Below are 26,831 nucleotides of genomic sequence, written 5' to 3' on the forward strand. Positions count from 1 at the left end.
TACTGCAACAAAACCAAGAGTAATAATAGGTATGTTTTTACGCATAAAAAAATATTGTTGATCTTAACTTCATATTTACGGATTGTAACAAACAGGAGAGCAGATTGCTGCATAGAGCAGGACTGCCTTTTTTTGCAATACAGGAGGCCAAACACAGCAAAAATTTTTCTTGCAATAAGTGATTTTGAAGAAGTTACTCATTTAAAGAAAGGTTAAAGGGAGACATCTTGTTAACAGAGACTAGGCAAAAAAAGATCTCCGAAGTGTCCCATAGTTGGACACCCGATACCTTAAAAAGATCAACTTTAACTAAAAATTTTTATCTAGGTTTAATGAACAGGATCAGGACTGAAGAACTATAAATCACCGGAAGCTTACAACTGAATTCTAGTTTAGCTTGTTGAATTCTTCAGTCTTTTCAAAATCAGAGCGTATGAGAGGCTTTGGATAAAAACATTTTTAAAAAGGTGGTTCAAAACAATACTATAGATAAAAACACCTTTAGCAAGCCCCAACTCATTCATAGTAATTTAACAGCAGGTTTGAGCTAGGTTTTTTACCTCCAACCAACCCCTGAAGATTGCTTTGCCAGACACAGTATTTCACTTTTGCCTGTTACTCCTGTTGTTACCCTAAAAAGGTCTTTTTCAATTATTACATGTTTAGTTGTTAAAACAGCTAAACCCTAGAGATTATTTTGTTAGTATCGGTAAGGGAGGAGAACCCCATTTTCTGAAGTGCTAAAAGATTGCATTTTACACAGGTATCGGCCTTTGAAGGGTGTGCTCTCTCTGCACTCTCGCTGCTAAATGAGGAAAGCTCTCCTGCAGTTAGAAGGTACCTGTTCTGTAGAGTAATATACAAACACATTCTGTCCCACAGAGAAACTTTGCTTTGGTAGTTAAATGTGAAATTATTTAAGAGGACAGGAATAATGTTTTCCAAGATACCTATTAAAATCTAATGCCATCCAAGACAAATAGGGAAGAGGAAAACACTTCCTGGGAGAAAGAAAACAAGGGAGATGGACAGTTCTGGTTTTCCCCATTACATACTTCTTTTGCTGTCTTCTCTGCTACTGCTGGAAGACCACAGCTACCCAGAGTACAGCAACTACAGACTTGTTACGCACGACGATGTGGAATCAAAGCTCATCACAATAGGCCCCCTGTTACTATGATGCAGCTCAGAATGAACAGTACAGATGTGATAAATGCATCAACAGAGGGGCCAGAAAAGCCACACACGCAGTTTGAAAAGCCTCTTAGTCTTCTAATTCATTAAGTTAAAAGTTTGGTCAGAGTGCTTAAGTTAGAGCTTCCAAATAATCCATTAGATGTGAATTAATTAGGTAACAGGATCATCCTGTAGGTTCACCAAATATCTGCACACTTGAAGCAAAAGTACAGTCTGACACAAATCTGTCTTGGACATTTCCATTCCTTTTATTAAGGAAAGGCTCTTTGAATAGACTAGGAACAGTGTTTTAAAAAATACAGAAATCTAAAGTAATTGCAGGTGCCCCAAAATCAGCAGTTCTCCAAACAGTTGAGCTGCCTAAAGCAGTTTGTTATGTTTTAGAAAAAACATAGGCTACAACAGCCTTCTGAACAGATAAGTGATCTTGAATAAAGTTATATATTCACATGCAAATGTTGTGGTGTTTTTTTTTCAGTTCAGTTAATTGAGTTTAAAGGGTCTTTTCAACCTAATCTGTATGCAGCATTAGCTTGCTAATATAAGCAACAATATACAGTATCCTCAGTTTCATTGTTTCATTCTATACGCAGACTAGACACAGCCACTCTCAATAGTGCCAACGAGGAGATATTAGAAACGTCCAATACGGAACAAACATTCTTCATTTTCTGAAGCATATGATTTCACATGCAATTAAGATTTTCCACATTGATTTCTCTTGTGGAACATTGCATATAGTTCGATGCATTTCTGATGCGCAAATACGTGACTTTTCAGACTGCTAAGAATCTGAGAAAATTGACCCCACATTTTGTGTTGATCACTTGATTGATTTTCTTATTAAATTTAGGACTGTTGACTCTCCTTGCTGTAACTGTCATCTATACCCAAGGCTCAGCCTGAGTCCACTAGGCAAAAAAGCACATCCAATACCCCAAGCCACTCCAAACAATTCGTTATATCATTTCTGCAACAGTTGAGTTCCTAGTCATTTATACAGACTACATCAATGGGATTTTTTTTTTTTTTTAAATTAACTGCTTTTACTGGAAATCAGTTTCTTCTATTCAGTGCAAAAATGTAAGAAAAACCCTCAGCAGAAACACAAACCAGTCATCTATGACTGTTGCTCTTTATTATCCGCTTCCACACAGCCCTCAAAGAACACAAGAATTACTACTTTGAAGGCTACTGTAAAGAAATCTTTAAACAACATAAAAAAGTATTAGTGGCAACTAGTTTATATTCATCATTTAGTAGCAAATATTTATCTCCACTACAAATTGCTCAAGATGGATGATCTTCATAACCATGAAAGCAGGAGTGACAGATGCGGGATACATCTAAAAAAATTGTTAGGAGTAGAAAAAAAGATTCATTCCCTGATGCAGGCAAAAGATCCACAGGCTGCTGAGAGACTCATACTGCTGAAGAGTAAAGTGCTGCAGTAGTAAATCTAACCCTTTTAATGATGAAAACAGCATAAAAATGTGACGTGAAAGCTACACTGCACTTAAGTCTAGTGAAACACTGGCACGGAGAACCTTGCAGATCAAACTGAAATCTAATCAGAACACTTAACTCAAAAGAACCAACCTCACTTTTCCTAACAGATATAAAGCTGTCTTATACTGTTAAGGTATTAAAAGTTCTCATAGTCACCCTAATTTTCATGGATGTGAATACAGCTGGCAAAGACTCTTTGACTAGCATCTTTCAGGATGAAAACCTAAGTACTGTTAAGTTCAAGTGGACGACAAACAAGCTTATTGCACACTACTGCAGAAACTACATCAAGCTAAGCCTTGTCACTTCTTAAAAATTCTTTGAAGTAGCCACCAGAACCAATATCAACATCTCCCCCAACCACTCAACACAGATATTCTACTACAAGTCTTTACTGTTTCTGGAAATAGACAAAATCTTTAACAATAAAATAAAAAAAAATTTGAGACCCACCTTTCCTCTTGCAGATTAATACAGAATGCCACTTACCAGAACCATAGAGCAGGGTTCCTGAAGTGACTGAGGAATACTCACTGGAAGCTAATTAATCTATTCCCTTCTAATATTCAATACTAAAGGGTTTTGCAGAGAAACATACTGCAGTTCAGGAAAATAAGTTACCTTTCACAGTAAGTGCTCCTATGAAGAACGTGGAATCTACACTCAGTATCATACTCAAAGTACTTAATTTTGTTTCTGGATTGTTGAAATAAAGCATAGTACACAGTATGTGATATTAGAGGCACACAAGGCTGAAAAAGCTCATCTATAAGTAATTTAAATAATTTCTGTATTCAAGAAACTAAACCTCTCTGCTTCTTGAACTCATGAATGCTCACAAAGGAGAGATTTTTATCTACATTTCAAAAAAGCTGTATAAAAAGACTTTTTTCCCTGATAAGGTTTTATACAAACTCTGAAAATCTTAACTTCCCCACCATCATTAACAAAAATGCATTTAGTAAAGAAAGGAAACACAAATTTTCTATTTTCATAAGTATTTGTTAATTCATAGGCTTTCAGCTTAACCCTATTGAATTTAGACTTTGGCATCATTCACAAATACCTCTCACTCTTTTTAAAGAACTTTATTTTAAAAATAATTTTAATTCATTAGACCATACTTTATAAGTTACCAATAGGATGGACCTGAACTCAAGCATCAGACATTTGTTGCACTTTCAAGTTTTGTAACAATATGACTTTTCAAAATAAAATTGTACATTTAGATTCACAGTTTAATTTGTTGAAATTTAATAACATTTAAAAACACTGGAATTTGAATTGAAAGGGATACATGTTAAGCACACAAATACTGAAAAAGGTCATAACCCCAAAATGCAATTGAAAATGGAATGCAGCTAATTAGTCACTGTAGTTTAGTAATTTCACATTTAACCCAGTTAGCACCTTAGTGAACTCAACCACTGAATGTGAGAAATATAGTGCATGTAGTGTGACAACTCAACAGGTACCGTACCGCTTCATAATGAGATTGCGTTTTCTTGAGCATTATGTGCCATATTTTTGAAAACTGGTAATATTTTAGGAGTCTTCTAAAACGTGTAAATAAAAAATGGCTACAGTTAAAGCCTAAACAAAGAAATACTTTCTCTCTACTTTTTGTAAGTTGAGATATTTAAAAGCAATCATTTATAAGGATTGCATCAACATCAGTTAGCAGAGGAAGATCAAACTTTATTGAAACTGCTTGCATACAAAATATATTGCACTATAACCAAACAAATGTCAACATAAAATCCAATCTGTTGTAGCTAATATGTACAGAGAATATTGCCCAAGAGCAGTTACATTACAAGGTCAGTCTACCTTGGTTAATTATCTACAGTATTTTAAACCAAACAGCTTACAGATGATGTGTGCAAGGTACCAATTTGTTTTCAAATACTATACATTCCCAAAATAAATAACTAGAAATCAACATTAATGTTTGGCAATACTTTTTAAGACATTTTTATATTTGTTAAATCATGTGCAGTTCGTTGCCGTTTTTAGTATGCTCACCTGTATGCAAGGAAAAAAAGAATGAAAAAACCAAAGAAACAAAACTCACAAAATACATCAGAGGCAAGGTCAAGTTTGTGCAATTCTGTACATAAACAGTGGCTCTCCTTCTGGAATAATCTGAATAAAAATAGATTAAAATGAAGGTCCTTATACAGTCTTGCCCAGTAAGTTTAACGTGTGATCGAAAATAAACAAAAGCACAGCTCCTCCCACCACTTCCCACCCTTCCCTGGTGTACAACTGTACTTTGGATCAAATTCTGTGACACCTTCAAATTGGCTGGTAATTCAGACCTTGTACCTCAAAATATGATGAATTTTTGTTCTACCTCCAATATTTCCAACTACTGTATCTGTACTTTCCAGGACATTACACATGGTGATTTTCTTCCTACCTCTCCTGAGATAGCCCCCGAATTAAAATATGCAAATAAAAAAATTTTGGGAGGATGAAAAATATCAGCGCTTTAAACTGGTCATCTGGCCAAATAGCAGGCACACATTACTAGCTTGTGAACACGCTACACTTGTTCCCTCAGTAACAATGAGTTTTTTAGTTTTCCACAATGGAAAGGTTTTTTTTTTTTAATTATTTTTTTTAAAAAAAAAGCTTCGGTACTGCCTACAAAGAAAAAAATTACACCCCTTTTTCAATAACACTATTTGCCAAATCTTCAGTGCAAAATAAATTTCCTATTCTTATAACTGCCTAACTCAATGTTTATGTAAGGAAAAAATTATGGAAAGCATGCACTTGTCTATAAAGTACTAACGTCTGACAAGGATTGCTACATATATTTTACATTTAGTGTTACCAACTCATCTTCCCTGATTTCTGCATCCAAATATAATATTCCTACCTGCCAAGATATAAAAAAGGCACAGATCATACAACTTTTTTTGCTAATGAAAATGACAATTGTTACATCACACATATTTCAGGGTCCACTAAAATATTGAAAAAGGTGGACCAGAATGTGAACTGACACAGGACATAAAACGACATAGCATTTCATGAAGAACTTGTAAGTTAGATTGAAAACAGAAGCCAATTTGATTACTGCAAACACTATTTATTCTGAAAATCGAAATTGAGCAGTGAATTTGACCCGATGTGTTAAAATGGTACAACTGAACAGAAAGTTTACCAATGCACAGCTCAGTATTTTTAAAACAAACAAAAAAGAATCTTTCATTGTTTGAACTGCAATATGTACTTGAAAGCGATTTTTGGAAATTCAGATATTTTTATGCAAATATTTGAATAACTTCTTATTCTGAAAACAACTGCATATTGTTGATGTTAAAAAAAGGCTAACAGAGAACATATGTTCATTTCATGCCCTGCGCCATCTTGCCTACTATTTGTCTTTGGCCTAACAAGTTTCTCTAACATGGAATAGGAATTACCGAAACAGTATAGGAAATATGACTTTAAAATTATGCAGTTTAGGGTACTCCATTCACCAGCGGCTGTTGACCATCTGCGCTGTCCGTTTTCTCTTTCTTCTGATTACGTTCTTTACCCGTGCGCAGCCGACTACCTTCATTGGAGGTATTCTGTAATGTTTTAGTGTGGACACTCCTTTCATTATTGCAGTCAATTCTGATCTGGAACAAGTCAAAGTTATATAAAGCATTCTCTTCCTTTCATCCACCCCTTACACATTTGCTACCTTAGCAGCCTGGGAGGAGCACTATTTATTAAGTAGTCAGAAGACACAAATAGTACTACACTCTTACGGCTTTGTTAAATGTATCCAGCTGAAATGGAGAGAGTGTGAGTTCTTTTCTGTTCAAAAATGCCACATACTTGTGACCTAAAAAAACCAAAACACCTCCTGTCTACCTAGCCTTGGAAGCTAAAAAAATTCTTTTCCAGCATGTTTGTGCAAGATAAAGTTGAAGATGGAACTTTGAAACATCACTTCAAGAATTCAACTTTACTTGCTGTATACATTTAAAAAAAACCCCCAAAACAACACAGGAAAGCTGCCATGAAATGATACTAACACTCAAAAAAAATATCTCCTCAGCTACCTTTTGAATCTGAAAGAAAGCTTCATTTAATCCACCAAAAAGACTTCTGTGGCCTTTTATATGGTCATAAAAAAATTTCAAAAAAGCATTTTAAAAGCAAAATTTTTATGTTTGTAAGGGGGATAAGCCCTTATTCCTTGAAACATTACGAAGTTTTTACAACTTGATCAGCCAGGTTTCAACGATATGCAAGTACTTATTTTCATATAGAATATCATCTCATCCAAACCTCAGAGCAACAGGAAAAAACCCAATCATGACTTGTTGATAAGTGCCTTAGTTTTTTTCAGCACCACAATTCTCCACCTCAAACTTTATAAGTTAATTACTGATTAACTACAAAAGTTGTGTGGCCATAAAAAATTTTTTTTGGCATGTTAATTGTTTGCATTTCAGATGCGTATTCAGGTACTACACCTTCAAGTTCGGCACTCCCACTTGGAAAACTAAGCATTTGGTCACTGGTTCCATTTCTCCCCTGCCCCTCCTTTCTTAAACAGGCTTTCTAAAACCAAACCAAGAGTCATTTCAATCTCCCATCAGAACCATGACTCCTGGTAACACCATGCAGAAGGCAGCAGCTTGCAGCTGCTCATTATTTCTTCCTCCCAACATAACTCATCCTATGTGGTAAGAGATGGTAGAAGGTCTGCATGTTACAATTTGAAGCAAGAACAGTTTCCGCATGAGGAAACTTAACCACACATAAAATATCAGCCTGAATAACTTTATGCAACAAAACATATCTGAAAAAAATCGTAGAAATATCTTTATACAAGGCTATAAAATATTTCAATATATGACTTGAACAGTTTCTTGATGTGCATTTTTAACTTACTTTCTAGATTGCATAGCCTTCAATTGCAAATGTTTCATTTAGTAGTGAAGGTAGTTTCTGAAGTTTAATCTTTCTTACTCTGAAGATTCTGGCTACAACACACTCTCTCTTTATATAAAGCGTTAAGGATTCTCCTCCCTCAGGTATATAGGCGACAGACAACAATACACAATGCAGCAAGAAAGAAAAGCTAAAAACAAAAAGCTAGTAAGAACAAAGACTGAAATCAAGCTGGTAAGTAAATCCTTGGGACTTGTGATCAGAGTTCTAACAAAATGGAGAGCTAAGCTAACATTACGAAGTTGCATCTTTAAACAACTTCATATATTGAGATTCCTACATATGTGTTATAGAATGACATAGAACTCTTGTATATCTGATGAGGGAATTAGGGAATAAGGAACCACAAGGCTACTGTGTCGCTTGCGGCTTTGAAGACTCTAAAGTCAGTATATGACATGCAATTTTAAACAGTGCAGACTTCCAATAAGAGAAAAATTACCTCAAGAGATCCATCTGCTGTCCTCCCTTTTGCATCTCTTGAGTTACGCTGACGGTTATCTGTTCGTGACTGTTCATCATTTCCTGTAAGAAAACTTAGTTAAGTTGTTTGACAAGAGCATATGATCTTCTTTTACTTACAATTTATGCAAGCATAATAGGGAATTACTTCAAAATTTTAATGCCAAAGAACATTAAACAAACATTCTCAGTAACATATAACAACAGTTCTTAAACTATGAGCCAAGAATCACTAAAGAAAATGTTCTCAGGTGTTAATCAAAGCAGACAAAACCACAGTGTTGAAAACCACCACAGTTTAAAAGAGACTGTCTACTGACTGAAGAAAAAACACCTCTCAAAATGATTAACCATAGGAGAGAAATAGTCAACTTTAGTAAGGTTTAACAGGTTCACATTTTTTCTAATGGCTTATGAGCTTTCTAAATTCTGCATTACCTTCTTTCAAAAAATCTTGTTAAATTAAGCAATACCCCTACTTTGAAAAAACCCAACATTTCAAGAAATACGCAGAGTTGTAGACAAAAATATTTGAACAAATAAGTATAATGACACATCACATTATAAAATATATGTATTTAACTTAAATAAGTCTCCTATCTTACTTTTGCCTGGTCATTTCCATTGAACAGATAAATTACAACCTCACATAATCCTGTTGCATGAAAATCAAAATACAAGAAGATGGGAACATGGACAGTTGAATGAGTAAAACAGATTATAAAAGATTTTGCTATATCCATTGACAAACTAGGACTTGATTCCTTGCCTCCACATGTGATGGCACAGCCCACAAACTTGAGTCAGGATGCATACTAGGAAAGCAAGTTATTAGAGAATGCTATCCCTATTTATTTATATAGGGAAAAGAGGCTTTATATAACATATGAAGAGACACTGGGATGCAATGCCTCCTCAGCAATCTTGCAGATGACACCAAAGTGTGGGAGGTGGTCTAATACAGCGGAGGTCAGAGCTGCTAATCACAAGGACCTCAACAAGCTGAAGGAATGGGCTGACAGAAGACTCATTAGCTTTAAAGATAAATCCCAAGTCACACAGCTTCAACAGGGTAACCCCATGCAATACCACACGCTGTGGACTGACTGTATGTAGCAGCTCCACACAAAAGGAGCTGTCCTGGTGGACAACAAGTTGAATAAGACATGAGTGTGCTCTTGCAACGAAGACAGCTGACGGAATAACGGGTTGCATTAGTAGGAGCGTGGCCACCATGTCAAAAGAAGGATTATTTCCTTCTGCTCAACATTGAACACATCTGAAACAAAATATTCAATTTAAAAGATTGGCGAAGTAGAGAGAATTCAGCAGAGGGCCACCAGGATGGCTAGGAGGTCGGAGCAGATGACAAAACAAGAGGCTGACAGAAGTGAGTTCACTTAAGGATTCCAACACTGACCTCTTTTTCAAAATTAAGTCTACATTTACCTTTGAATCCTCCGCGACCCCTCCCTCCTTGCCCTCTTGCACCACCTCCACGTCTTCGCCCATCTCCTCTACGAAGGTAGTTGTCTCGCTCCTCTTCTGCTGGGGCTGCTGACCAATCACTAAGTTCATCTCTGTGATCAGATTCTGTTTCAGAAGCATTTGATGCTTCAGAATTAGTTCCTATCAAGAGGATAAAAAAAAATCCAAACATGCCAGTGTAGCTTAGCATGAAAATACTACAGTAGAATAAAAAAAAAGTATATATTTAAAATTTTTTTGTTGTTGTTAATAAACAGTTCTGGGATGTTTTACTTCCCAACCTCTATAACATACGTAATACAGAAATGTGTATAATAGACATTACTTCTTCAAGAAGTCAAGACAGACATAAATGAAATTTAGAAATGTCTTCAAGGTAAAATAATTGTGTGCCACACATTTATAGTTACTTGGTGTTATCAGCCTATCAATATATTATTGAGTCTACTATGCAAATGTAGTAAGTCTAGTAAAACTTAAGTCTAATAGACTAGACTTTCTTTCATGTTTCTAAAACCGCAAGTTCTGAATATTATCTCCCCTCACTACTGCAACTCCTCTATGAAAAGAAAAAAATGCTATCATGAAACAGCCTGTAATACAGACTACAAAAGCAGAGAACAAAGCTAGAATGCTAGAAATGTATCAACTCCAAAATAACTGGTCATTACAATTTTTCCCGTTAACAGATCACCTTCACTGATAAAAGCTGCTTCTTTCCCCCAATTTTTTCCCCTTCTAACCCTGTTACTAGCCAGGTGAGCTCACATCATCTAAAAATAATAAGAGGGCTTCAGCACAAAAACATTTGTTTTGTATTATGTAGAACATAAGCTAAGACTGTCTTATCAAGATGATACTACAGGCCTTTCACTCAGGACAGACACCAGCTGACCTATGTTATGGATAATGAAGTAATAGATTGCTGTGAGGAAGCACAATCCTGAAAACTATTCATTAACGAATTATACAAGGTTTTAAAGAGGAACACTGTATTTTGGTGACTATGCTCTTCTAGTAAAAACATGAAAGTTCAATTTAATATGAGGAAAATAGCTTTTCTGCACATTGAGCTACACAGAATTTTCACTTATAAATATTTACATTAAGATAGCCTCTTAAAGGCTCAAATGAAAACTGAGGCTTTATTATGAGGAATTGTTCAAAATATAGATAAAACAACAATCCTTGCCCTAAACAGTTCATAATGTAGAAGCATGCTGTAAGAGACAGGAGCTACATGGAAATAAGTTTAGATTACATATAAGCACTACATTTTGCTTCAGAGTATTTTCTACAGCATAAAGTTCTATAAAATCTTCAAATATTAATACCCAATATTAATTGAATTTCTGTTTTAACAGCTCTGTTTCCAAGTCCAGTCTTTTCAGGAAATCAAAAGACCAACAGGCCACTTGTAAAACTGTAACTGTACTTCTGGTTACCTACCTGAAGCATAGCCTGGACCACGTCTGCTATGCCCTCTGTTTCTGTAAGGTCGACTACCGCGTCCAAGTCCTGGACCGTCATCAGTCATGTACCCTTTTTCCTTATCTGTACGATTTGGTGGTGGCCTAGAAGTAGCTCCAATCTGTCTAAGCTGCTCATCAATTTGCAATCTTTCCAAACGCAGTTGGTCCACTTCCTACACAAACACAAGCATAGCAAGTCATATGTAACCACTAATCATCTGAATATACAGACATGCAATTCTAAGAAAGAAAGAGCACTTAAGTGTTGCAGCTAATAATCTATGTAGTACTTAAGTAGTAACTCAGCTTTGAGAGTAACTAGTTTACTAAAAAAAAACCAACAAAAAAACCAAACAAACAAAACTTTCAAATGTTCAAATCTGTTACCAATACAATTTTCCCTGTGGCACAGTTGGCAAGTTTAGGTTTGTTTAAAATAGATATGTCAAGAAAAAAGCACTCAGATCAACTGTTTTCAGAGATACAATTAACTATACTTCAGTATTAAATTTATGATATTTTTACCCTTAAGTTAAACATTCTTTAAACAGAGAAATTAGCATTCCTTTATTTTTGATCACAGTAATATCATCCATTTATACCATTCCAACAGTGGCATAATTTAAACTTTTTAGATTCCAACATAAGCTTCTTACACTGTTGCATGTAACAAATATCAAAGTTTTAAACAATTACAATGTAACAGTATTGTTTCATAAAAAGGGCTAGAGGTTACACTGCTGTTAAATTCTACTTAGTTATAATGAATAATACTAGGTAAGTGAGGAAGCATGAAACCATAGAGCAAAGTGCTGTAACTCAGGCATAGACAGACGGACAGCACACAGAATTCTTACCACACATAACTACTAGAAGAAATAAACACAAACAATAATTATCTACAGCTGCACATATTCAGGGAGTACTTTTGTCAGTTTGAGATGTTGTCTAGCTAACATCAAAAAGTGGCAACCAACTTTTTTTTTTTTAAAATCAGGAAGAAAGCTATTTATGGATGTTTCAGAGTGGTATCAGAAGGGACCTCTGGAGGTCACCTAGTCCAGCTAGGACTTTGACAAGATCCCTTGGCACTCAGGGATGCATCCCATCAGGTCCTGCTGACTTGTGTATATCCCCCTCCCCCCCCTTTTTTTTTTCCTCAGACATTCCCTAACTCAATCTTCCTTTAGGAGGGGTAAAGTCTCCAAAGCTCCAAACTCTCCCATTGGTTTCATGGGCCTGGTAGTCCTTAGGACAAATCTTAGCCATAAAAAAAACAAAGTGAAGATGACATTCAGTACCTCACCCTTTTCCTTTGTGACCAAGTTCCCTACTCCATTCGCCAGCAGGCCTGCATTTTCTGTAGTATTCCTTTTGCTGCCAATATACCTGCAGAAGCCCTTCTTGTTGCCCTTCACATCGTTTGTCATATTCAACTCCAGACAGACTTTGGCTTTCCCAAATTCAACCCTGCACACTCAGATTGTGCCTTTATATTACTCCTGGGTCACCTGTCCTTACTTCCACCCCTTGTATACTTCTTTTTTATATTTGAATTTTGCCAGAAGCTCCTTGTTCATCCATGCAGGTCTCCTGTTAATTTTGTGTGACTGCCTGCATACCAAGATAGACTATTCTTGAGCTTAGAGAACCTGATTCTTTAAATATCAGCCAGCTCTCCTGGACCTGTTTTCTTTCCAGGAATGCAGCCCATGAGACTCTTCCAAGCTGATCCCTGAACAGGCCAAAGTCCACTCTCCTGAAGTCTGGGGCCATGATCCTGGTATTAGTCTTTCTCGTTCCTCTCAGGATGCTGAACCTTCACTATGTAACAGTCACTCCAGCCAAGTCTGCTTTCTTCTTTTATAGAGAAATTCACTACTTTGAGTTGATAACACTACATTTGTTGTTCATGCCCTATTGTGTATCTTTTACAAAAAGTTTCTGTAATAAACTTTGCCTGGAGGCACAGAAACACAGAAGACCTTAAAGGAACAAGTCAGTTCCACTTCTTGTCAGTGAACTGGAAGACATTATTCTGAAACTGAATCACAAGGCAACAGACCACTAAGATGACACCGTTTTGTGTATGTTAAATGGGATGAGAAGGCCAAGATCAAAATCTCCAAGATAAGAATCTATCCTCTAGTTGCTATACAGACACTGTTGTATGTGCCCTTTTGTTCAGAAAGGACAGTACTAAGAGAAAGTGACCCTAATTGACAATGAACTGAAGAATCTAAAAAAATTGCTGGGCTATTAAACACTTTACACTCACATGTTAGTACGCATTTAAGTACTGACTAACATGCAAGGACCCATTTAAGGCTACCAAAGAAGTTAAACCAGAAATACCTTCTGAAATAATAGTGAGCGTGCAAGAAAGGAGCTTAATTTTTAGTACTTGTTTTCATGCGGTCCTTCTCTGCCTCTACTACCTGACAGCTGCAGAGCAGCTGTATCTCTGCTTCAAAACACTGATAAACCCAAGTGCTCCACAAGCAGGATTAAAAGGTATAGTTACCGAGTAGGTAAGTAAGGGAATAAAAGTTGTTTCTTCTTCTAACTCCTCTGACACCTGTACTGGGAAGTCTTTTAGCTATATATATAGAAATTATAGCATTCTAGATGATTCAATGATAGCTACTGCACAGACTGAACATGTATCAAATTATGAATGGTCTGGAGGTTTCAAAAGAGATGCAAGAATGTATTTAACTAAATGAACTCAAAGCAGTCCCTACTGTTAGCATCTGGCCCTGCCAACAAAGATTGAGCACCTGGCCATAATAACCATAAGCAAAAGTAACTATGAGCAATAATGTGGGATATTTTTTGCTCCCTATACAAAAAGGCAACAAGCACTGCAGACTGCTGGAGAAGTTACACAGCCAAAAGGCAAACACAACATATAAAGCTGAATTGCCTACAAAACATCCTCAAGTATGAAATGTCAATTAACTACAGAAAAAGAAACACTTAGAATCACATATGGAAGACAGATATCTTTAATCTAAACTAGTGACAGAGGGTCCTTAGGGAGGGAAATCCAGAGTACAATAACCAGGTAGGCTTTTGGTTGATAGAATTTTAAAGAACGGACGCCAAGCAGTTTAGGGTTTTAGAACAAAATGCCCACTGTATACAAGGTCTCTGCACAGAATGCTGCTTGCTTTGCTGTTGCATGAGGGACTGACTATTCCTTGTATATAAAGTTGTCAGCAATTTTGAGATAAATTTTTTTATTTTTTCTTATTCCTTTGTATTTTGCATTCCAAAAAACATTATTTTTCATCCCATCCTTCAGATAAATTATTCTTTTAATAGAACATGGCTTTTACAAGAAGCCTTTTTAGACTGAAAATGTCTTCTAACACTAATTTTTCAACAGTCTTGAGGGCCAAAACAGATTTTGATCATCATGTTATTGTTACTGACTTAAGTATTAATAGAAAAATTTCAGTGGTAGAGCAGTATCATTTTCCTCACCTTTAAATAATTAAGATGATAATCCAGAAGAACAGTTGCATTAGTGATGCTATCCTTGGTTCCCACAAACACAAATGGTACCATTCCCTAAAACACAGTAACAATAGTCCTATGGTTATTGATTAGGCATCAAATACTGAAAAGAACCAAATGTTTTTACTGTAAAACTTGAAAACAATTTTTACAACATGGATAAGCATAAATAAAAAAAAATGAGACAACAGTATATTTAAATTTTGATGTTAACTAGATCATGTAGACTAATTCCCTTTATGCAAAGAGCTTTTATCATATGCATCACAATTTCAACATTTATTTTTCTGAAAAAGTAAAAAAAGTCAATTAAAAATACTTCATGTTTCCTCCCTTCAAAATTAATACCACCTTTGCTGATCACATCTACTCTCTCACACCAGGTTCTTTTAGGCTACATGTCATTAAAGAAGCCTTTGATCTTTTTTAAAAAGTAAATCAAATTAACACCAGGTCATAAAACAAAACTTGATGCTTCTTGAGGACTTCTCAATTTTTAAAAGGCAAACAAAAAAATATTCAAGAAATAGAGTTAGTATTTCAGGTAACAATTGCTAACTTACATTTCTTTTACCTTTCAAGAATTATTATTTCAGTGATTCAACAAATACCTCAAAAATGTAAAGCTGGAAATTCTAATGCCTCAAATTATGACACTTGGAGATAAAATATCTAGAGACTAACTTAGGCAGCCAAAGCAGGCTAAGAAATCTACCTAAAAGGGCCCCCTGAGTGCTGAAAACAACTAAACTTCAGCAGATACAAGGATGATTTCCACACCAAAACTCCTGACACTAAAATAAGTCTATGCAGCATTTCAGAGGTGTGATTGCAGCCCACACAGACCCAATGAGCTAGCTTTACACTACTTGGCTCTTGTAACAGCTGCAGCCTCAGCATGGCAGTATAAGCTTCACTGTGGACTGCAGTCAACCTGAAAGTCTCATAGACACTCAGCTGCTGAAACCTATGCCAGACCCTGGCTACACCAACTGAATTAATTTAAATTTTGTTTTAGTTATCTCATCACGAACTCTAAAAACACCTTTAATTTTCACTGTACACATACCCTTTACAGGACTGCATTTCAAAGGAGGGTTTTTTTTGCAAAAGTGAAATGATTGTAGACACAAATGTCTTAAATAATACACACATAGTATGCTGAAGTTCCCTAAGAGTGGCAAGTCTATAGTTTATGCTTTCAGGGGTTTTGTTTGTGTGTTTGGTTTTTTTTCTTTTACATACAAACAACTTTTGTCAGATCTTACACATTTGCATTAAATAACAAGGAAAAAAATTACACAATCCTCTAATCCTAAGAAATCTCAATGCTAACACTAGCTCTCATGAGCATTAGAAAGCCTTTAGCCACAGGCATCTTTGACTGAAGTGTTTTATTATTCGAGGTATTTTAAGTTTCATAAATATTTACTACCACCTGATAAACAATGAAATTTCTACTAAACTGGCATTAACTAGCACATAGTATCTATTACTAAAAGATCACAAGACAACTGACTTAAAGAGGCATTTAAGGAAATGGCTTGTTGCTTTTAGCAGTGGATTCTAGGTGTAGCAATGCCAAGTATTACGAATATGAGCTGGTAACAACGTCAAGCAATTTTAGCCATACAAAAGCATCAAAGTGCTTATTTGTTGAACCTTATTTCTGTCTTCAAAGCAAAAGTACCATCTTCAACTTAGTTTCAATGGTGAATACTGAGCAGACCTTATGTGCTAAGAAATTTACAGATAAAATATATACTACTATAACAAACAGTACCTATCTCATTTTGAAAAGATGAAAAGCCTAAAGAACCTGTTATAAAATTATGGGAGTTATGAAATTGCACCTGAAATTTATGGGCAGTATTCTAACATCTCAGTCACAAGAAAAGGAACCCTGTATTAAAACTTAAAAGTGAACTACTGTTCTTTGCAAAAAGAAGGGCTGGGAATATTAATGCACATTTATTTCAAATATGAAATACAAATAAACTTACAAGAACTAACTCTTACCTGCCAAGATTTGATCTCAGGTTTCTGTGTTGCTCCTGATATGACACAACTAACACATGAAGCACTGTAAGCAATGCCAGTGTCAGCAATGTCATTAACAGGTAAAACGGAAGTATGAATGCAGAGCTTGGCAGGTAAAAAAAGCTTTCAAGTTAATCTTTAAAAGCTGCATTTTGGATTGAAAAGCATCAACAAATAAGCTTTTTCAAGCTAGAAGAAAAAAGAAAACCTGACATACTAATTGTAGCCATGACTACTTGCTCTTTTACCCTTCTATTATTCTGTAGGCTGACATTAAAAATGTTGAAAGTTTTAGCCTGCAGCAATAACAGCATCCTCTTGCTTATTAAGCTAGTTCAAGAATTCAGAATTCTATGCTGAAAGAATTTATCATTAGAAATGAAATATGACATAGAAGTGAATCCTTTAAATCTAAATACTGACAATTTTACCTTTTCAAATAGATGTAAAACTAGTAAAGTAGTAAAAAATTACTTAATTGCTTATCCACCATTTACAGAAAGATGGAAATTGGATTATGGGTCTTCAGTAATAGTTTTACAGTGATAATACAAAAGGTGAAATAACTACTTAAGCAAGAACATAAGAGTTCCAGAAATGTATTTCATACCTTATTCAAAGTAGCAAAGGTTCCTTACCTAGTACATATTTAGAATTCCAGGTAAATTCAAGACAGTTCAGTTTTCTTTAAGCACATTTCACATTTGAAATTGCAGGGAATCTTTTTATCTTGAGATGTTAAAAGCTTCATGCCTCAAGCTTTCCTTGCAAACCTGCAACCTTTCCCCTCAACACAACCCCACATAAAAGTGCTTCAACTTACAAAGTTCTAGACTTCATTAAGGCCCTTAACAATGCTGATATCCTTCCTGCGCAAACCTGGAGTCTCACACTGTTCATGCTTGTTTTTTCTTTAGATTATGATTTACAGGCTATTGTGAATTTAGGTAATATTTAAGAGAGGTTTATACATAAAGCACAAGGTTTTCATTACAATGTAAGAAATCACTAATAAAAATTTAAACCAGGTAAAACCTTTAGAGATCAAACTCAAAGCAAATTAATGAATAAAAACAGTAAGTTTCACATATACTGATTAACAGCTTAGCAATTGCTGCAAAACAGAGTCACTGCTTTGAACAGGAATAAAATGAAATCTCTAAGAAGATATATCACCAAAAAAATTCACAAAGCATTTTTCGAACACAAACATGCAAGCCAAATTTATATAAAAATGCGCCTCAGCATTAATAGGGCAATAGAGATTCCATCAGAAAAAACACATATTAATCAAAACTTTACCTTACCACTACAAATATAAGGAAGAATTTATTTTATCATTGGGTAAAACATAACCACCAATTAACACATACAGAAGTCACATTAACTGAAAACATACCTCTTCTTGTGGAATATTTTTATCATTTTCAGCCTCAATTCTCACTCTTACAACACCAGATTTGTCCACTATCTCCTGAATCAGTTTCCCATTTTTTCCTATTACTTTTCCTACAGAGAGAACATACAGAACATTGCACCTTTAGGGTTTTCCCCAAAACCTGACAGTATTATTATACTTCAATTAAACAAGAGTATTTAGTACCAGTGCAAGAACTTGTCAAAAATGACTTAATACTCCACAACAAAGATTCAGTTAACAAGGCATGAACTAAGTAAGCTTGGAGTGTTAACTTTGGTAACATTCCAAGGCAACCACTGCCGCACAGAGGAAGAGAGGTACTTTATTATGAAAGTTTGTCACTGAGTATAGTTTCTTTCTTTTTCAAAGTTCCTATAAGAGACCAAAGGAAATTAAATCACAAATGCCTAACCTTTGCATAAAATTATTTGAAATTACACATCTTAATTACAGAAATATTCAGTATTTTGCATACTTATTTGGCTTTGCTTTGGTAGGTTTAAAGTAACTTCAGTGATTTACAAACAAATGTTGCTGGTTGCATTAAAAAAAAACCCAAACCAACTAAAACACCAAAACCAAAAACACCCTTTTAAAAAGCCCTAACATTTGCTGTAGCTACCTTTTGGGTAGAGAACAAAGCAAAACTCTTAGTTCTTTCACAAAAATTTTAGTTGATGAAGTTTTCTGATACTACTGAAGATACTGTTTGAGCCAGATGTAAAGTTCTCTTCTCTGAAACTGAGCTTTTTAACAGATGTTTGAAAATAGTTTACAATTCATTAAAAAGAAAAATGGAAATAAATTACACTAATGCCAGTAATGCACACATTTATCTTAGGAACCAGGCATTCTAATCTGAGACAATGAAAATGAGAACTTTAGTTCTCTCCAACCTCAGCAAAATAACTTGCTGTCTGAAAACTGACAGAACATTGAGCTACTTGGGAGGTAATGAGGAAAGGCCATATCATAGTATTAAAGAAAAGCTTGAGAGTGATGTAAAAGATAGTTTTTTGCATGTAACAGAAATAAAGATTTTATTTAATGAAACTGCGGGAAAACTTGCAATGTAATCTTTTTCACAGGCACATCACTGAAGTGAGGGCAAAAAACACTGAGTGCACGACAAGCTATTGTTGTGCCAATACAATTAATCCATGAAGAGCAAATTAAAACCCACTTTTAATCATATAGGACATTGTTCCTATTGTTCAAAGCTAAATAAATTTTTGGTTTTGTATTTCAATTTTTCTACCATGATTAAATCCTATGTATTTCTAGAAAACATGACAGAAGATGGCCAATAAGTTCTTCCTTGATGACAAAGGCTGCTTTGAGAGTCAAAAGCTTCTTCTGAGTACTTTATTCCATTACACATCACTGGCAAATATAACAGCTTACTAATAAATGTGAAAAAGCCTTGGTAGTGATTAAAAAAGTCATGTAAACCAAACAAAAAAAAAAAAAGAAAAAACAAGAGAAAAAAAGAGCCATACATCAGTTGTCCCAGTGAAAAAATACATATTTTTAAATATTTGGTTTTAGTTAGAATTCACCAGCATACATAAAAATCTTTAAAAACAATTAAGGACTGTATGCTTATATTTTTAACCTATGTTTCAGGTTATAAACTTCCATACAGCCTTTAAAAAAAGAGCAACATCTTGGGTGGGGTTTTGTTGTTGTTTTATTTTCATTTGGTTTGAAATTTTTTAAAGGATAATTAAGTGGAAAAAGCCAGATGTTTGCATTTTCTTTAGATAATATTCAGCATATCAATAATGTAAAAGGAAAAAAGCTTTCTGCCTTTTTTAAAAAAAGAAATTATTTAGTTTTCTGGCAAATTATTAGAAATTTAGAAAAGCTAGTTATCAAACATAGCTTATTTTGGATATAACATATGGTTCAGCCAATTTTATATTCTAAAGGAATTTTATATTCTAAAGGATCAAGGCCAAGAAGCAGAGTAGAAATGAAAAACTGCCAAAACAGAAATAATTGCAAAGATCTAAACAGAAAACATAAACAAAGAAATTAAAACCTCAAGTTAAAATAATGATGGCAGCTTATCATTTTTAGTTATTACCAGTGGAATCAGGAGGAAGTGGGGAAGGGAAAACTACTGTTTTTTAAATCAGTTCCAGAGCTGAAGTGCCACCTTTGTAAGTATTTGTCCCATTGCAGAATTTCCCACTGCTTCAACACCAGCTTTCATACACTGCTTGACAACCTATTAAAATATTTGCTTTTAGAAGTATGTTATAGCATGTAGTATTTTCCCTGTTCTTACCTACTGAATTAAGCCATGTATTTTTATGTTACTTTGTAGCATCAAAAGCTCATTAAAAGACACCACCCCCCCCCCCCCCAAGGGCAGCATGCATTCTTGAGGACTTTTTTAGGGTGTTTGTTAATGGAAATCTATTAGATTGTCTTTGGGGCATTTTCTTGATCATTGGGTACCTTAACTAGCATCCCACAGTGCTGATTCTGAACAAACTGTGTTTCAGATGTAAAAGGACAGGAAAAAGAGACAAATACAAGTCAAAGAAATGATTCAAAATATACTAGGAAAATATGAGCCTGCAGATTCATCTATCACATAGCTGAACTAATCTCTGGACATCTTTGAAGGAAGTGACTTAATGCTTTGGCTCAGTCCAGAAGCTATTCTACTTTGTATTTAAACACCAGCACATTGCTTCTAGTTTAAGATATCCCTGAACTGCAAACCAGGAGATAATTTCTTACAATGGACTGAAGGTAAATGTATCTGTAAAAATTCTGCATGGAACTGGAAAGCAAACCAAAAAAGCCCCAAACCTCAAGGCTTTGTACCACCTAGAACCCTTTCACAAAGAGAACTTCTTCAAACTTTTATCCTGCCACCCTTCTAAAGGTAAAAAACAGTTCCCAGAAGGCATTTTTCCTTACTACCACAGAGTTAGCCTCCACAACTGACATACCTACTAAATTTCTTGGGACTTGTATGACATCTTCAGCAAATTCAAGGTAACTTCTTGCCTTTTTAACTGCATCTTGATCCTAAAAATAGATAGATGTATGAGAGAAATGAGATCTGTTTTCCCAACTTTTATTTTTTTTTCTGAAAGGCTAAAAAGAGGGGAACTTACCTCTCCGTAAATATGGAATGTGCAAGTATCTTCATCAAGATCAATAGCAGTCACCCCAGGGACTTTTCTGGCTTGCTGAATATTAGCACCATGAGTGCCAATGGCCAAACCCATTAGGTCTTCACGTACAACAAACTGTTCATGAAATCGTGATGCAAGTTGTCTAGAACTCTAAAGAAAAAGTGTTAGCTTACTTTGATTTTTAGTACACCACAGAGAAAAAACAACATAAATTTAGAGCCGATTCTTTAATCTGGTACTTAGCCTACTTTTTTATTTTAACAGTTTCTTTTAATGCACTTATTTTCACTTCAAAAAACACTGAAGAATCCTAATATCACCTTTTAAATATTAAGATAAGGCTAGCCTCTAGCTGTGTTGACACCTCTATATTTTGAATTACCACAGAATATCTACAGCTATCAAGTGTTACTAGGTAAGACAGCATTCATGTAAGTTAGTAAAATAGGAGCTGTGTTGATTATTAAAGCAAACCCTATTATTTCTGAGAAAAAAACCTGTACCCATTTCAGTAGGTTGTCAAAACCAGCAATAACTCAACCACTGGACACAAAAATTATATAGAAAACAGTAACTACATGTATCTACTGCACTTAAAATGAAACGAAGAATCTGTGCCTATGCAAGACAACATGAAACTAAGGTATAACTGCAATACATTGCTTGAATTCAGAGAATAAGTATGTTAAGAATTTCATCCAGGAATGGCATTTCTACCAAAACAGAAGGGCCAATCAGAGAACTTGAGATTGTCAGGTGCTATCACGACAAAATTCCTTGCTTCAGCAGGGTTGTAACAATGACTAAAGACTACACTATTAAAATTACTTTCAATCACATGTTTGAGGCTCAGTTACCCTCTAATTCAACACCTGGTTACTGTTTTGCAACTCTCATCACCTTTGCATGCAACTGCTATGGTAGAACCAAACAATACAAAATGGCTTACAGAATCTTAATGAGGGTCCTCCTATACGAAATAAGATACCAAGAAAGAAAAAGTAAACCCACCAAAAAACTAACCAACTTTTGGATCTGGAACAGGGTTTTCAAAATAACTGAAAAAGTATCACTAGAAACCTGGATAAATCTTGCAAAAATATACCAAACAGGGAAAAAAACCCCAAACTGTAACTCCAATGACCATAGCATACAGTTTCCTAAAGCAGTCCTGAGCTTCCAAGAGAACTATGTTAGCGAGCTCTGACTTGATGTGAAAGTATGCACATACATGCCCATATGTAAAATACAGTTTCAATGTTTTGTGAATTCTATAAAGCTTCCACCACACAGCAAGCATGCAGAAGAGAGCTGGGAACAGGGAGAAGCATCTTGTAGCACACTGTGGAGTTGGACGGTGCTGAAGATACTCAAACATGCAGGAAACCTAGATTTCATCAACATCCATACAATCCTGCATTGATATGAACAGTGTCTGTCAAGCCCAGGTGGCTCAGATTATTAGCATGAACAGACCTCATGAGTGCAAGGAAAAACACTTGGGAAATGATGAATTGCACGCAGTTCAGAACCCAGCAAGCAAGTGGGGAAACTGTTAAAGTTAAGTGGGCACATTTTTTTCAAAAACAAAACCACATGTTTAAAAAGACTAAAACAATGACTGATAAGTTTCTCCTACACAGCCTCTTCACACTTTCAAAAAAATAGATAGTTTTCTTATAGGATGCTTGTGCTATATGAAGCAGGAAGATCACTAAGTTTAGTCACCCTGAGAACCAAAAGAAACATACGGAGAGAAATCAGTAACATATAAACATGCAGAACAAAATATATATTGTTTATGATAATGAAGTTGTTGTACAATTAAAGGAATTTATAGTACTTAAATCTACAGAGAAGAGCAAATACAAAATATGTAAAAAAGTCATTATTTACCATAGTGAGTAAAATTCCTATACAAAAATGTGGACACTATCCACAAACATCTGAGCAGAACAGAACACAGGAAAGTAACAATAGTTTAATGCATTGAGGGAATACAGAGGATTTCCAACTGTGATAATCTATTAAGTAAAATAAAGTGTCTTGCAAGGAATAGAAAAGACAAAGATTTATATTATCTTTCCAGAGCCAAGATATATAATCCTATACATTTTTTTGCATCGCAATCAAAGCTGTAACTACTGTAAAGACATATACAAGCACACTTTAAACTAGCAGTTTAACCTCAGCAATGAGACCCTGCAGAGGTTGAGAAAACATCAAGAACGTGTCCACAGTAAGCCCTACTCTGTCCCAACTAAACTGCTATTGTTACCTGACCTGCTCCTGCTTAAAGCTGTTGATGAATATCCTGTGCTAAATCACTGTCACAGAGAAGTGGCTATAGTAGATAGTGGTATAAGTACTCAAGTGTCATTAAATACTACATACAGAGAGCTCTATCAAGCACTTTAATAACTGGATTACAGAAAACTCAGAAAGCAAATATTATTTTAAATGCTCACAGATCTTCATTCTAACAGATAATCCAAATGCCTATTTACTAGTTGACATCTGTTACAGACCACCACACGAGAGTAGAGAACAGGACGATCAAGTCAATGATCGGTTATTAACTATCTACAATATGTAGAAAAGATGAAGCTACATCATCACTGGGGACCTTGGCTATGACAGTCAAACTGTAGTTACATTGCTTGTACTAAAATATCATCAGCTTTTCTGTAAATTATGTATTACAAGATGCAATTTATTTAAACATAGGAAATTCTGTATTCTACTTCCCTCCAATAAATTAGTAAGAAACAACTATGCAAATAATGTATTAATACCTACTTAGCAGCCACAATTGAACTGCACTTAGATGAAGTAAAATACAAACAAGATTAAAAAGTACAGTTGTAAATTCAGGCTTTTTAGTATGTCAAAATAACAACTAAGCTACACCTACTGGGAAAAAACGCAAACAAAGTAGTAATTGGTTATTTTACTTGATGCTCTAAAAACCACATTTGAGAAGTAGAGCCATGTAAGTCAAGAAGCTAATATGCAGAAAAGAAGGAAGGTACAATATACAACAAATGGAAAGAAAAACACACACAAAAAAGAAGCTGGTCTAGTGATTATGGCATAGAAAGCAGGAAAGGTAAAACTGCTAGAAGAAAAAAAGTGGCAGACATTTAATGTTCAGAGAGTATAAGACACAGAAAAGAGTTTGTTTGATGGAAACGATGAGCTATTAATAATAATGCAGTAAAGCCCGAAGTGTTCACTAAATATTTCTTCTGCAGATGGACACATGCAGTCTGTTTGTATGTTAGTGTCTTAACAGAATCATGAGTATGATTTCTACTATCTGAAGCTTTTCTTTTCAGGTTTGGTTGAAATTGATGTTATATTTCTTGTAAGTGCTGGAAACACAAATGCCAACATGAAAAATACAAGCCAACTTTTGTCACACAAATTATAACTGTATATATTTATCTTACAACCTTCACTTAAGTACTGCTCAGGTAGAAACTAAAGTCCAGTAATGGTTTCCTCATGAGAACAAAATTCAAGTTCAAGTCCTTCACAACAGCAAAAAAGTTCAGCCTTACAATGACAGCAAAAATCCAAGATTAGTTTGGGAAAGGAATCAATGACAACAGCTGTTGGTGCATGCATTTGTGGGGGCATGTAAAGAGAATTAGCTCTATAGAGGCTGTTGTTCTTCCCACCTCCAAAATAATACTTTGCACTTCAAGAGGTAAACCGCCCACACAATTGTCAGTTCTGGAGAAGACTGAGAAGAATGGATTACTGAAGAGCTACAGTGGGGTGCTCAAGAAGAAACACCAATGAGTAGAAACTGGTCCTTTCTTGGTCTTGAGAAAAATCAAGACCCAAACAAACTTGGATTACAGCTGTAAAATACAGAAATCAAGAGACTAAAAAGAGAACAGAAGACAGAACTTCTTCTAACAGTCAGTACACCTACTGGATCGAAGAGGTTGGAACTACTACACCGCATCCCACTTCAAGCTAAACCCAAACAGATGTAACCCTTGGGGTGGGGGAGAATGAAACCTGGCTCTAAAGTATCAGAGCTGGTATATACCAATGGAAAACTGAATTACAATAGTCTGAGTGGTACTTCTAGTACTTGACAGTGACTCTAAAAAGAGGTTTTCAGAAAAGTTGCTATTTTTTCTGATTTGTAGATAAGGGAAAAAACCATGAAGAAATGTTAATTCTGCTGTATAAAGAACCCCTTTTTTCCTAGCCTACTCTTTTTTCTTTCTCTCTTCCCCCCCCCCCCCCCTCCCATGGACAAGTATGAGTCAAGCTTCTTGCCAGTCAACGCCCACTCTCCAGTCACAGGAATATCAGAAGCTGTATCTACAGTAAGATGATTTCCTAACATTTTATCTATAGACAAACCCATCCCTTCGTACATCCTACCAACATCAGTTTCACCCCTTCTATCTCTCATTTTCACTGTGTTGTTTTGCAAAATCCAGTTCTAGTCCATCTCAGCATCATGCCATATTCACTCCCATCTATTTTTAAAAACAGTAATTCAAAGCTATCAAATATGTGGCACTATTCATGCAACAATGGCTAATTATTTTATGCTTCAAACTATGAAAGAAATCTATGTGTATATGTGTGTGTGTATATATATATATTTGCATTTAATCCCACATAAAATCCTGCTGAATAAAATGGGATTGGATAAAAATGAGTCTTTGCAAGAACAGGCTCTTGAACAGTACACTTCTTTGCTGGGTTGCATCTCCATCTGCCTCTTTTTAACACCAAGAATAGTATCAGTACATAATAATTACTTTCACCCTAATGCAAGTCCTACCAGCTAAGAAATGCATGAGGGGCTTTTTTTTTTTTTTTTTTTTTTTTTACACTCAAATAACTTCAGGGAAAACAATCAACATACCTCCAGCTGTTTGCTAGCTTCTTCATTTCTCAGTATCAGGGATAACTTGGTACGAAGACTTCGAAAGTGCATATCGATCAGCATATTTGCCCGCTTTGTTGTTACATCATTGATTGACTAAATTATTAATAAAGAAAACAGTGGTTTACACATGAACTTTTGAAACAAACAACTGCCAATGGTATGGTTAGACATTTGTACTTACCAAAATAATAAGCTGGTGGTTTTCAGAATCATATGTTACAGAAAAAGCTCCAACTGCCTTTTTGAAGTCCTTATGTGCAGATTCTTTGGCACACCTAGGAATAAAAATGCTATAAAGTTAAAAATAACTGCTGCATTTATGGTTCACAGCCAAAAAGATTAATTTCTTAATAAAAACAATCTAAATAAATATTTCCAAGTTCACCCTTTTAAGGCAGGTGTTATTTTATTCTGTTATTTTACTCATTTTTCTTTCATTTGTTTTCACATCAGTAGGATTAGAAATATTTCAAAAATTTTCTGTATGTACATCTATGAAATGACAAACCAGTTAAGCAAAACTACATTAAAAAGCTATAATCATTACAATCAGCAAGTCCAGAATTTCAAACACACCATGAACCAGTATGTGTGACTTCAGTGTAACCACTGCAGCATTCTAATGATCTTATGCTCATCTCATGCTGTATTTTGCTTCCCGAGGCTCCTTCTGC

At 35.2% G+C, this 26,831-nt stretch overlaps 1 protein-coding gene across 3 annotated transcripts in view; it reads right to left on the reverse strand.

Moving 5' to 3' along the window:
• Window positions 1-4,383: 4,383 nt before the first annotated feature.
• Window positions 4,384-26,831, reverse strand: part of FMR1 (fragile X messenger ribonucleoprotein 1) — a 34,347-nt gene continuing 11,899 nt past the window's right edge. The window contains exons 6-15 of one of the 3 annotated variants that reach the window (XM_075054391.1): window positions 26,339-26,432; window positions 26,134-26,250; window positions 21,213-21,383; window positions 21,045-21,123; window positions 18,055-18,164; window positions 14,583-14,669; window positions 11,071-11,266; window positions 9,583-9,762; window positions 8,114-8,196; window positions 4,384-6,293 (exon numbers count right to left, since the gene is read on the reverse strand). In XM_075054391.1, the coding sequence (XP_074910492.1) occupies window positions 6,183-6,293; window positions 8,114-8,196; window positions 9,583-9,762; window positions 11,071-11,266; window positions 14,583-14,669; window positions 18,055-18,164; window positions 21,045-21,123; window positions 21,213-21,383; window positions 26,134-26,250; window positions 26,339-26,432 (1,228 nt within the window). In that variant the 3' untranslated portion in view covers window positions 4,384-6,182. Of the gene's footprint in view, window positions 6,345-8,113; window positions 8,197-9,582; window positions 9,763-11,070; window positions 11,267-14,582; window positions 14,670-18,054; window positions 18,165-21,044; window positions 21,124-21,212; window positions 21,384-26,133; window positions 26,251-26,338; window positions 26,433-26,831 lie in introns of all 3 variants that reach the window. The other 2 variants (XM_075054392.1, XM_075054390.1) reach the window with 2 other exon arrangements.

This window comes from Buteo buteo, chromosome 22 (genome assembly GCF_964188355.1).
Source record: "Buteo buteo chromosome 22, bButBut1.hap1.1, whole genome shotgun sequence".
Classification (NCBI taxonomy): Eukaryota; Metazoa; Chordata; class Aves; order Accipitriformes; family Accipitridae; genus Buteo; species Buteo buteo.